This window comes from Sminthopsis crassicaudata, chromosome 5 (genome assembly GCF_048593235.1).
Source record: "Sminthopsis crassicaudata isolate SCR6 chromosome 5, ASM4859323v1, whole genome shotgun sequence".
Classification (NCBI taxonomy): Eukaryota; Metazoa; Chordata; class Mammalia; order Dasyuromorphia; family Dasyuridae; genus Sminthopsis; species Sminthopsis crassicaudata.
Window position 1 is genome coordinate 297949493 of NC_133621.1, and position 13434 is coordinate 297962926.

The 13434-nt window shown below is 41.1% G+C and overlaps 1 protein-coding gene across 3 annotated transcripts in view; it reads left to right on the plus strand.

Moving 5' to 3' along the window:
• The window catches only part of NCF4 (neutrophil cytosolic factor 4), a 155536-nt gene extending 142426 nt beyond the window's left edge, over positions 1-13110 (plus strand). For all 3 annotated transcript variants that reach the window (XM_074271582.1, XM_074271583.1, XM_074271584.1), the window contains 6 exons: positions 3518-3645; positions 7175-7232; positions 8663-8761; positions 10401-10534; positions 11737-11802; positions 12723-13110. In XM_074271582.1, the coding sequence (XP_074127683.1) occupies positions 3518-3645; positions 7175-7232; positions 8663-8761; positions 10401-10534; positions 11737-11802; positions 12723-12918 (681 nt within the window). In that variant the 3' untranslated portion in view covers positions 12919-13110. The remainder of the gene's footprint in view (positions 1-3517; positions 3646-7174; positions 7233-8662; positions 8762-10400; positions 10535-11736; positions 11803-12722) is intronic.
• The last annotated feature ends 324 nt before the right edge of the window (positions 13111-13434 follow it).

The window sequence follows — 13434 nt, forward strand, 5'->3', positions numbered from 1 at the left end:
TCTGTCTGTCTGTCTGTCTCTCTCTGTGTGTCTGTCTGTCTCTCCCTTCTTCTTTCTCTCCTCCTCTTCTTCCCCTCTTTCTCTCTCTAGATATCTTTTTTCTCTGTCTGTCTGTCTGTCTCTCTCTGTGTGTCTGTCTGTCTCTCCCTTCTTCTTTCTCTCCTCCTCTTCTTCCCCTCTTTCTCTCTCTAGATATCTTTTTTCTCTGTCTCTCTCTCTCTCTCTGTGTCTGTCTGTCTCTCCCTTCTTCTTTCTCTCCTCCTCCTCTTCCCCTCTTTCTCTAGATATCTTTTTTCTCTGTCTGTCTGTCTTTCTCTCTCTCTCTCTGTTTCTGTCTCTCCTTCTTCTTTCTCTCCTCCTCCTTTTCCCCTCTCTCTCTAGATATCTTTTTTCTCTGTCTGTCTGTCTGTCTCTCTCTCTCTGTGTCTGTCTGTCTCTCCCTTCTTCTTTCTCTCCTCTTCCTCTTCCCCTCTTTCTCTCTCTAGATATCTTTTTTCTCTGTCTGTCTCTCTGTGTGTGTGTCTGTCTGTCTCTCCCTTCTTCTTTCTCTCCTCCTCTTCTTCCCCTCTTTCTCTCTCTAGATATCTTTTTTCTCTGTCTGTCTCTCTGTGTGTATGTTTGTCTGTCTCTCCCTCCCTTCTTCTTTCTCTCCTCCTCCTTTCCCCTCTTTCTCTCTCTAGATATCTTTTTTCTCTGACTGTCTGTCTCTGTGTGTGTGTCTGTCTGTCTCTCCCTCACTTCTTCTTTCTCTCCTCCTCCTTTCCCCTCTTTCTCTCTCTAGATATCTTTTTTCTCTGACTGTCTCTCTCTGTGTGTGTTTCTGTCTCTCCCTTCTTCTTTCTCTCCTCCTCCTCTTCCCCTCTTTCTCCCTCTAGATCTTTTTTCTCTGACTGTCTCTCTCTCTGTGTTTCTCTCTCCCTTCTTCTTTCTCTCCTCTTCCTCTTCCCCTCTTTCTCTCTCTAGATATCTTTTTTCTCTGACTGTCTGTCTCTCTCTCTCTGTGTGTTTCTGTCTCTCCCTTCTTCTTTCTCTCCTCTTCCTCTTCCCCTCTTCCTCTCTCTAGATATTTTTTTCTCTGTCTGTCTGTCTCTCTCTGTGTCTTTCTGTCCCTCTCTTCCCCTCTCTCTCCTCTCTTCTCTCTCTTCTCTTCCTTCTCATCAAAGGGTTATGATTTAAATCTAGGAAGAACTTCAAAGGTTTCTAGTCCAAATTTCTCATTTTTCAGCAATGGAAACTAAGGAGCAGAGAGGCAAAGAAACTTGCCCATCATATAGTTTCATAGTCAGAATTTGAATTCAGATCCTACAAATCCAAATTGAATGCACTTTCCATTATACCAATCTCTTGCCACCCTGTCTTAGCACCTTAACCCGCTGGCACCCCATGATTCCAGCCCTGACCTTCTCCGCCTATGGAATTTTGGTTGGATATAGTAGGGAGCCAGGGAGGGAGAGCATGAGCTTCAAGAGTGATAGCTTTGCAACTCCAGCAGGGGGCACTGCAACAACAGCAAATACAAAGCAAATCTGCATAAAGCTGTGAAATACTAATTTGTAATTAAAATGCATGAATCCAAATATTATAGCTTAGAGCTTAAGGCACCAAATGTTTCAATCTTATATTAGCAGCTTCCTTGCATTTTGAGTTGTATTGTCTGTATGCACTTGGGACAATCGGTTTCTCAGGGTATCACTATGGGATACAGTGGAGAGAATGCTGGAGTGGTTTGCCATTTCCTTCTCCAGCTCATTTTACAGAAGAAGAAACTGAGGCAAACAGGGTGAAGTGGCTTGCCCAGGGTCACACAACTCGTAAGTATCTGAAGCCAGATTTGAACTCATGAAGATGGGTCCTCCTGATTGTAAGCCCAGTGCTCCTTCTCTATTATTCTCTCCTTTTTATAACTGAAGGAATTAAGGTAGGCAGAAATCAAGTGACTTATTCAGGGTCACACAGCTAATCAGCAAGTCTTCCTGGAACTCTTTCCAATGAGCCATGTAGCAAGGAGTGCTTGTGGAAGACCTCACGTAGAAGAGAAACAGGATGTGTTAGGGGAGAGACTCCCCTCCCTCTAAGTCAAAAGCTGAACTCTGGTTTCTAGAGGTTTCAGTATTCCAGCGGCCCTTTGTCTGCCCCCAATCCCACTGATGTCAGCCCCATTTAGACTCTGGTTCTGTTCAGAACTGGGCATAACTCTAGATGTAATCGTAATTTTTTTTCAATTGACAAACATTTTTCCTGTCCTTTTTTGAGAAAAACAAAACCCTTGTAATAAATATACATTATCAAGCAAAATGGATGTTCACACTTTGGCCTCGTCCAAATGGATGCCTTTCATTCTGTGCCTTGAGTCCATTATTTTTCTGGCAGGAGGCAGGGAGCCTCTGGAATCATGTCTGGTCCTTGGATAGCAGAGTCCTTAAGGCTCTGAGAGTTGTTTGTCTTTGCAGGGCAGCTTTTGTAAAATCTATTTGTGTTTGTGGCCAGGGATAGCCTCTCAGGACCATCGCATCCTTAACTCTGAACCCTGCCCTTCTTAATTCAGAGTAGGATTACTTGGGAGCAGCTAGGTGGCGCCATGCAGGATAGAGTGCTGGGCCTGGAGTCAGGAACACTCATCTTCCTGAGTTCAAATCCAGCCTCAGCTACTTATAATCTGTGTGACCCTATGCATGTGCGTGTGTACACACACACACACACACACACACACACACGGCAGTGTATGGGAGAGACAGTATATTGGAGTCGCAAATATCTCTTCCACATATTATGTCTTAGAGAAATCATTTAATCTCATAGTACTCTAGTAGCAGTGCACTGGTAAATATTAGTAATCAGATCCCCTCTTGCCCCCTAAATATATTTTTTAGTTTTAAACTTAAGTTTAATATTGTATTAATAACACTTTGTACATTATTTACTTAAGTCCAGGTTATCAACAAAATAATAAATCAAACCCTGATTTATAACACTGTTAGCGGACTTAGAAGGAATAAAATCCCACACTGAAAATTTAACTCACCTGAGCCAAAATGAGCTGTTCCTCCCATCCTCCTGTACTATTCCTTGTCTAAGGCTACACATTTCCTAACAGTTCCAAAGCCTCTTCAATAGAGGAGATTTCTTCACTGGAGATCTCCAACAGATCTAATCACCTGGATCAATCCCATCCCCCAAATAAAGTCTCTGTAGGAGACTGACCTTTCTTTTTTTAGAGATAAGAAAACTAAAGCCCAGGGAGGGGGAAAGCCAAGATTCAAGTTTGCAGATGTTGACTCCCAATGATGTGTTTTCCCCTATAATTATGGACCCCTTTTGTCCCTAGTGTGATTTTATTCCTCTTTTCAAAGCAGACCCCTCTAGCCATCCAGCATATCAGCCCTGTTCTCCCATACTGAGGGGAAGGATTGGAATGAGGAGGGCAGAGACCTTTCAAGAAGATTGTTTAGGGACTGGTCTCTTAGTCTGCAAGTTGATTTCTCTGTGCTTCCTATGAAACCCCCTTTTTCTTTTCCAGAAACTTCTCAGCCTGCCTCCTTGGGTACTGATGGATGAAGACGTTCGCATCTTTTTCTACCAGTCTTCCTATGACTCTGAGCAAATCCCGCAGGCTTTAAGGCGACTCCGGCCTCGGACACGGAAAATGTAAGTGGCAAACCCCACCTTCTAGTCCCTTATCAGGACTGGGTCTCTGAAAGGGTGAAAGAGAATTATTAGAATCACTCTACAGGGTTTAGTCTATCTCCAGAAGACTCTACTTATAGTCTCACTCTTCTGGGGAAGCCCTTGCCCCTGTTATTGTTCTGCCTTCATTCTCCAAGAGGATCAAGGACACAATGGATTCTGTGGATGGCACAAAGTGAGATCTGCCCCATTTATATCATCTCTCTCTTAGAGAAAGGTCTTGGTTTTATTTCATGCTATGGGGAGTACACAGTATGGAAATTTAATTCTTTGATAATAATAGTAGTAGTAGTAGTTATTATTTATAAATATATAATATATAAAGTATAAATCACTTTACAAATATTTTCTTATTGGATCTTCACAACAATTCTAGGAGATAGGTTAATATTATCGTTCTATTTTAGAGATGAGGAAGCTGAGAAAGACAGAATAAGTGACTTGTCCAGAGTCACACAATTTGTGTCTGAGTTGGGATTTGAATTAGGTCTTCTTAACTCTTGGTCAAGAAGACTTAATCTGCTATGGCCCCCAGCTCCCTCACTGATGCAAGTAGTAATTTATTTCTAATTGTAGTCTCTATGGAAAGCACCGAGAGACTTATCCAGAGTCACACATCCACTATGTGTGGAAGATTTGAGATGGCATTTTTCTGATTTAAAGGCTAGCCATTTTTCTAAAATATTTTTACCTCAAGACTCCTTTATATACTTTAAAATTATTGAGGACCTCAAAGAGCTTTTGTTGACATGAGTAATATCTATTGCTATTTACTCTTAGAATTAAAAATGATACAATTTTAAAACATTTATTGCTTCATATAAAAATAATAAAAAAATCTATTACATGTTACCATAACCTTTTAAATTTAAAATAACTATATCTTTTTTTTTTTTTTTTCTGAGGCAATTGGGGTTAAGTGACTTGCCCAGAGTCACACAGCCAAGAAGTGTTAAGTGTCTGAGACCAAATATGAATTCAGGTCCTCCTGACTTCAGGGCTGGTGCTGTATCCACTACACCAACTAGCTGCCCCAAAATAACTATATCTTTTCAAATAAAAAGGAAATAAGCTGAATGGCATTGTTTTATATCTTTTTGAAAATCTATTTAATATCTAACTCTATAGGAAATAGCAGGGTTCTCATATCTGCCTCTGCATTCAATCTAAGTTGTTTTGGTCGAAGTCATGCTTGGAAGAAAAAGAAGTATATTTTAATTCAACAAATAACTTGGTCTTTGTAGTATTTTAAAACTAGTGTTGATCATCAGGACTTCCTGAAAGGGTCTTGGACACCCTCAGGGGTCTGTGGTAGTTTTTAATTAATGCCTTAGCGTGGAGTAATTAATAGAGGCATAGTGACCAGAGGAAAGGAGCGGGGTCACATTGCTGATCTCCACTATAGCCAGGAAACATCTGGAGGAGAATGTTCAGTTCTGGGGAGCAAATTTTAGGAAGTAACCTAGGCCTAGGAAGACAACCAGGCCCAGATGCAGAAAAGCATGACAAAAATTGTGAGAGGAAGTGAAAATGCTGCCATCTGAGAGGAGAGAGAAGGGAATATTTAGCCTGGAGAGGAGAAAGTTTGAGGAGCCAAGAGATGAAGTCCTGGATTATGTGAAGGGTGTCCCTTGGAAGAGATATTAAGTTTCTTCTATTTGGCCCTAAAGAGCCATAGTTTCAGAGGCAGATTCAGGCTTGACCACAGGCAAAAAAAAATTAAATAACTCCTTCTTAACAATCTATGCTATCCAAAGTTAAATAGCCTGAGTTGAGGGACCATAGAAGCATGTGATTTGGAACACAAGAGGCCTAGGGAAAGGTCTAGTCCAATTCCCTCATTTTATAGATGAAAAACTGAGGCTGACTGACTTTTATAGCATTACACAGGAGCAAGTTCTGGATCACTACAGGTCTTCAGGAGGTGAGAGGGTGCCCATATGTTGGAGACTTTACAAGAGGATTTCTGCTGCAATAAGGGCAGGGAGATGAGGTCCTAGGTCAATGTCCCAGCAGATGAGAAGCCCAAACCTCCAGCAATGGCAACTAGTGGGATTTGTGGTGCAGTGAAAAGTCCTGCAACTGGACTGTGAGGACATTAGGTAGAGGCTGGTCTTGCCACTTACTGCCTATGTGGCTTTGAGAAAGTCATTACTCTCAAATTCAGTTTTCTCATCTGTAAAATGGAAGGGTTGGAATGGACAATCTTCAACGTTCCCCTCAGTTCTAAATCTTACTTTTCTATTAATCTGCTTGAAAATTGTAAGCTTCAATTTTCCTCTTCCCTCTCACTACCCATTACTCCTTGTTCTACCTTGTGGGGAAAAAAAAGGAATGAGCATTTATTAAGCACCTACTATGTTCCAGGCAGTGTTTTACAATGATTATCTCATTTAATTTTCATAATCATCCTGGGAAGTAGGTGTTGTTATTGGCCCCCATTTTTACAGATGAGGAAAATGAGGCAGACAAATGACTTGCCCAGAGTCACACAGCTAAGAAGTGTCTGAGATTTAGTAAATGGCAGGTCTTCCTGACTCTGGACCTAGTACTGAACACCTTGCATTCAACAAAATAAGTCTAATTCCTTTTCACAATGACATCTCTTCAAAAATTAAAGAAAGCAGGCCATCATGTCCACCCACTGACTTCTCTTCTGCAGATTAAAAATCTCCCATTTGTTCAATCAGTTCTCATATGACATGATTTCCAATCAATCTTTCAATCAGAGATTTAATAAGTGACTACTGCCTGCTAGGCAATATGTTAGGCACTGAGGATACAAAGACCAAAGTGTCTGTTTCAAGGAACTTGCATTCTAAGCAGGGGATTATATGTACATATATAAGTACATACATGTATATATCATGCATACACATAAGTCTATGTGTGTGCACATATATGTCAGCCAACACATATTTGTGAAAACTTCACTATGTCTCTCACTATATAAGACAAAAATGAAACAGTGATTGCCTTCAAGATCCTCCTTCCATTCTATAGCTGAAGACAATATATCCATTAATAGATTTACAATTAGTGATTTTTTTGTATGGGGCCTCTCATAGGACTCTCTCTAGCTGACTTCCCACTCGCCAACATTTCTCCTAAAGTGTGATGCTCACATTTAAGATCCTTCCTTTTCAGCTCTGAATCCAACCGACCCTACAGATGGAGGTTTTGGCCTCTGGTACTGGTCCTGTTCTCAAGTCACAAGGGAGAGTCCAGTTATTGATCCTCCAGTTTCTGCTTCCTTTCCAGTTTCCATGCAGGAGAGTCAGTCCAGCCCTGCTCTTTTTTAGTCAAACAATAATCGTTTATTAAACATAGGGTCCTGGTTAGAGAATCTAAAAAACCCCAATAACTCTAAAAGAAAGTCTCTATTCTCAGGAAGCTCCCATTCAAATAGGACCAAAGGAAACATTTTCTTGGGGGAGAAGGAGCTCTGTGAGCTTGTCCCTCAAATAGAGCCCCTCTTTTCTCTTCGCAGCAAGAACATCTCTCCTCAAGCTCCAGGTTTTGACCGTCTGGGCGCTCCATGTGCTGAGGTATGTGTTCCCTCAGGTCTTCACACTCTCACCTAGAAAGCATCCACCATGGAGAGCGACTTCTCAGCCACTCAGTCCCTCCAAGGACAGTTTTTATTGGCTGCCATCTGTGCTCTGGTGCTATGCTAGGTTCTAGGTGTGGAAGTGCAGATTTGTTAGTGTAGGGGCTTGGGAACTATATATTGGAAAGATGCATATTATATAAGAAGAATTGACTGTAGAGTCAAGCCTCTGACACTCGCAGTGTAATAGTGACTCATTCTCTCAGAGCCTCAGCTGACTCATTTGTACGATAGAAAACTAACTCAAAGGATTGTTATTCATTATAGATGACATTTCTATGGCCATTTGAGATGTGCAAAGCACTTTGCCTTCAGTAACTTATCTGATTCTCTCAATTCAGCAAACTGCTTTACTGGAAAACGAGGGGGTTGGACTCCATGATCCCTGAAGTCCAATGGTCTTACTAAGCCTGTTTCTTCCTTTGTCTAATGAGGGGGTTGGACCAGATGGCCTCTCAGGTGCCTCCCAGCTGTAGAGATATGAGCTTATTGTCCATTGTTTGCCAGGGATTGTTGTAGAGAAGATCAAATGAGATAATCTGCTTATGTGGCACAGTGACTACAGCAGGAGGCAGGAAAACCTGAGTTTAAATCTGGCCTCAGACACTTCATGTGTGATCCTATAACCCTGTTTGCCTCAGTTTACTGATCTATAAAATGAGCCGGAGAAGGAAAGAGCAAACCACTTTAGTATCTTTGCCAAGAAAACTCTAGTCGGGGTCACAAATAGCCAAGACTTGATTGAACAATAACATTCTTAAAGCGCTACTGAATTTATTAAGCAAGTATTTAATAAATGATTTTTTATTCATTCAGATATCAGTTATAGCGCATGATTCTGGTTGGGCAGATAGCATGTAGAATTTTAGCTCTAGTGCTGAGATCACCTACTCCAACCTTCTAATTTCACAAATGAGGAAACTGAGGCACAAAGAGATTGAATGCCTAGAATAAGCTCACAGTTAGTAAGTAGGTGGTCAAAGCAGGATTTGAACTCACTTCTCCATGTTCTGTTCACATTCCACTATACCAGAATGTTTGTTTGTTACAGCAAAGCCATCTAGTTCACCAGCATCACCGCAACCACTTCAGAATTCTAGACTTCAAGTAACCAGAATAATCTTAGAGATCAGTTGAAATCAGATGATCAAGGGATGGATTCTTACTTACTTATACAGTATTGAATCCAAGTCCAATAACTACATCTTTTAAAGCACGATTACCCAGAATTAGTTTTTTTTTTAAATTTCATAACATGTATATTTTCCTCAGAAATGCCTTTTCCCCTTCCTCTACTTTCCCAAGGATTGTAGAAATTTGGAAATAAATCTTCACATATTAATCCCAGCTACCTTTATGTTTTCTCAGGCCTTGTTCGACTTTACTGGAAACAGCAAACTGGAGCTGACATTCAAGGCCAAAGACATGATTTTCCTGTTGAGCCGAGTCAACAAGGACTGGCTGGAGGTAAGATGACCTTGAGAATGAGCTGAGTAAAAGAAAGAAAATAATGAGTGGAGATGGTAAAGTAACTCAGAACCATATTCCATGAGGATACCTTGAGACCCTTGAGGAGCTTGATTATTGACTGACTGACTGACATTTAACTCCTTAGGAGCAGAGATTGTTCTATCTTTTGTCATAGTTGATATAGTCATAGTCATATAAACATTTGCTGTGTGGCTGATTGATCTTCAAAGATTTGAAAGATCATTGTGTGGATCTTTAGATTATTAGATGTTATATATTATATTAGAGAGATTAGATTATGATGAGAGATCTCAGAAGGAGAACTTTGTTTATATTATATTATATATAAGTATATATTATATACTTATATATATATTATAAGTATATATTATATTACCTTAGCCACGAATGTGTTCTTTCCTGCTAATAAAATGTAAATCCCTTGAGAGAAGCAACTATTCCATTTGTCTTTATATTCTAATTGCCTACCTCAGAACCTTGTATGTAAGATTGCTTAAGCAAAATGTGGAGTTTGGGAACACTCTGGTGTAAGGTACACACACACACACACACACACACACACACACACACACACACACACACACACCACACATTTGAGATTTAATTAATCAACCAGATAATATTTGTTGAAAAATGCTTTGCACAGTGCCTGATAATGGTAAATACTATAAAAATGCTTATTCCCTCCATCCTTCTCTTTCCCAATCAATCAATCAATCAATCAGCACTTATATCTACTCTGTTAGACACTGTCCTTGGTGCTGGAGAAATAATGACAAGGGATAAAGGAATATCTTTGTTCTTAAGAAGTTTGCTTTCTAATAGAACTCAGTGGGGGATGAAACAACGTGAACTACCCTATGAAAACAATTTTAAAATTGTTTTTATATAATTGTTTTAATAAAAAAAATATGAAAAAATTTAAGTAAAACTTTTCTGAGTCTTTAATATATTTCAAGTAAAATATGATACAAATGCCTTGTAAATCTTATGATCCTATATAAATGCTAACTTTAAAAAAAAAAATCTGAGGCAGGGTTTCTTGACCTTGAACTTGCCTGGAGGAAGCTAGAAAGTAAAGTGGACAGAATGCTGGATCTGGAGTTTGGAAGCCCTGAATTCAAATCTGGCCAAAGTCAAATGAGTAACAAGTCACAGGTTCATACATCTCGAAATGAAAGAGATCTCCAAGGTCATCTAGTTCAACCATCTCATTTTACATATGAAGAAAATGAGATCCAGAGGAATGAAATGACTTGCTCAAGGGCATTACAGGCATTAAATGGCAAGGGTAAAATTTGAAACTGGGCCCAGTGACTCCAAATCTTTCTTCTTTCCACTTTATCATGATGACTGACTATTAAAAGGGTTGACTCTTAGGGATAAGAGTAAGGGTAAAGAAACCAATAATTGTAATAGCATTTTAAAGGATTTTTTTTTTGCAGAACACTGAGGTAGGGGTATGTTAACCTTCTTTTTTTACAGAAGAGAGGACCAAGCCTCTTAGAGGCCAGATAATTTGGCCTTAAGTGCCTGAATATAAACTTCAATTCAGTTACTTTGACCAGGCTGCCATGTTGCCTCTCAAGGTTCCATGCTCTCTTCATCTTTCCAGGGCACGACCCATGGTGCCACAGGGATCTTCCCGCTCTCCTTCGTGAAGATCATCAAGGACCTCCCAGAAGAGGAGGATGACCTCACAAATTGGCTTCGATGCTACTATTATGAAGACACAGTGAGCACCATCAGGTACTGAGACTCAGAAGCTGGGATCTGTGGCCTTCTTTTCCTGTGGCCTCCTCCTAGCTCTCAGTGGGGCTCTTCTCCTCCCCCTCATCTCACCTGGGCCCTTAGAAAACAGGGTACTGAATTCTTCAAGAAGGGAGGTAGAGAGTCCTGGAGATGTAGCCACAGGTAAGGGAAGTAAGCATAAAAGGAAGAAAGGTTACCATGTTCAGTAACTGAGTCAGGGAAGGTCTGGGAGTAGCCATGGGGAGGAAGGATCTTGCCAGTAGGAAAGAGCACTGAGGATACCAAGGCAAAAAACCCCAACAAACCAGTCATCTTTAAGGAGCTTACATTGCATCTGGGGAAAACTCCCAGCTAGAAGCAAAAGGGAGGCAAGGTAATTTGGGGCTAAGATATCAGCAGAGGAGGTAGAAAGTGGTGTTTGAAGTGAAAAAACCCTAACCATTAGGAAGTTTTCCCTGGCACCAAGCTTGAGTTTCCCTTTTTGGAATCAAGACAAAAAGAAGAAATATTGATTATGTAAGCATATTGATTTTCTTGCTCTGTTTCAAGTACTGGAGTTACAAATAAAGAAGTGAAACAGTGGATAGAGCATCCGCCCTGAAGTCAGGAGGACCTAAGTTCAAGACACTTATCACTCTAGCTGTGTGACCCTGGGCAAGTCACTTAACCCCAATTTGCCTCAGGAAAAAAAAAGTGAGACTGTCCCTGTTCCTAAAGAGCCCCCCACTGATAGCGGGTGCAATGGCAGCAGGGAATACGACATATTTGCAGAGCAGTCAATGCAGGACACTAAAACTCTCCCATAGATATATAGTCTTTTCCACTTGGTTATTCTCACACAAAATAATTACACATTTATTTGATGGGGAAAGCCAAGGAAATCAGTAATGAATGGGCTCTGGAAGTGTATCATCAGAACTCAACTTTGGGTGGTACTTTGGGTTCCAAGAATCAGAGAATGAGTAGGCATTGGATATAGTCGTACAGAGTCATGGAGGAGGAAGATGAAATATTGTGTACAGAGAACAGAATAATTCTGTCCATTATTCTTTGTTGTGTCACTTGGGTCAAAGGAACGAAAGCTACCCCTCTTCCATGTTTGATAGAATATAGCAAAAGAAAAGGAGGGGCGGGGTGAGCATCTGTCCTTCCCAAGCTATTGCTGACAAATCTCTTATTTTTCTTTGTCACCTTCTTAGGGATATTGCTATAGAAGAAGACCTCAGGAGCACTCCATTATATAAAGACCTGATGGAACTAATGAGGTGAGGAGCCCCCTGAAAGGGCAAAAGTAATGCTCTCAAGACATCTCGGTAACTTGAGGTCCAGGGGATGGGCGAGGGCAGCGATCCAGGCCGGTCCTTCAAACTAAGGTTCCTAAAGATTAAGGAAGTGGAATGCTGTGGGTTCTGCTTTCTTTGAACAGAATAAGTTCCTGTTCTTTAATTAAGATCCATTCCCAAGTAATGGGCAAGTCTTCCCTATTAAGAAGCTGGGGCCCATCTAGAAGGGAAATCAAATTCCATGTGATGGCAGCAAGATGCCAACTGACTGCTTTTTTTGTTCTTTAACTGAGGGTTTGGGGAGGTGCTGATTCAGTGGGGGAAATCTTATATATTCACATTCTTTAAAATATCACTCAGATGTTTCATAGGAAACATCTGGATAGTACAACAAAAGTTATGAAATGGTAGTCAGAAGACCTGATTCCACTAGTGACCACTTATATGACAGATAGTGGGCAAATCTCTTCTGCAGGCCTCAGTTTCCGCATCTACCAAATAATAAATCAATCAACACTTATTAGTATTATATTTAATGTATAATAACATATATTTATTTGCATATGTTTATTTTGTTAATACAATATCTCATAATATATTTGTTATTTATTTGTGTGTATGCAGAAGAAACTTGCAGGCCTCAGTTTCCCCATCTACCAAATAATAAAGTTAGAATCAATCAATCAGTACTGTGTGAATTGAGCAAATTCCTTTGCCCCATGAACTCAGTTTCTTTTTCTGTAAATGAATGGATTAGACTAGATAACCTCGAAGATCTCCTTTTACTCTAGAGATATAAGGATCAGCAAAGCAAAGCTTGTGCCCGAACATGGGTCCCCATGTTTCTCTTGTGGAGGCTTTCTGGAGCCCCCTAAGCCTCCTGCCCTTGCTTTTCCCACCAGGCGAGAGTTCCAGCGCAGCGACATTGCTCTGAATTACCGGGACAGCCAGGGGGACCTGGTGCGGCTGCTGTCTGACCAGGACGTGGAGCTGATGGTGAAGCAGGCTTGGGCCCGGCCCTCTCAGAAGCGGCTCTTCCCCTGGAAGCTCCACATCACGCAGCAGGACAGTCTCCACTTCTACAACACAGCCCCCTGAGAAGCCATCGCTTGTTGGGATGGGGCAGGGATGGGGCGGGAAGGCAGCGGATGATTCTCTTCCCCAGACTGGACCTGATGATGCCCAGCCAGCCTCTTGTTCCAGGTGCTCCGTTCCCATAGCATCTCCCCCTACCTTCCCCAGCCTGAATGAAATAAACAGCTGAGAGTCTACAGCCTCAGCCCCACAGCCGCCCAGGTGCAGTGAGACATGGTTTGGAGTTCCAATGCAGGTAGACACCTTTCTGCTTCCCTTAGACCAGAGAATATCAGAGCCAGGAAATCTGGATTCTCCGATGCTTAGTCCCGCTGTGATTTGGGGCAAATTACCTCCCTTCTCTAAGACCCAGTTTTTCTAAAATGAGGGGAATGGACTAGATTGCTTCTGAAGTGGCTTCCAACCCTAAATCTACAATCTCTACTCTAAGAGACTTTAAACAAATGGGGAAAAAAAGGAGATTAGTCTAGGTGGACCATAGAAGCGGATCCTGACCTGGTTATAAGATTAACATCCTCT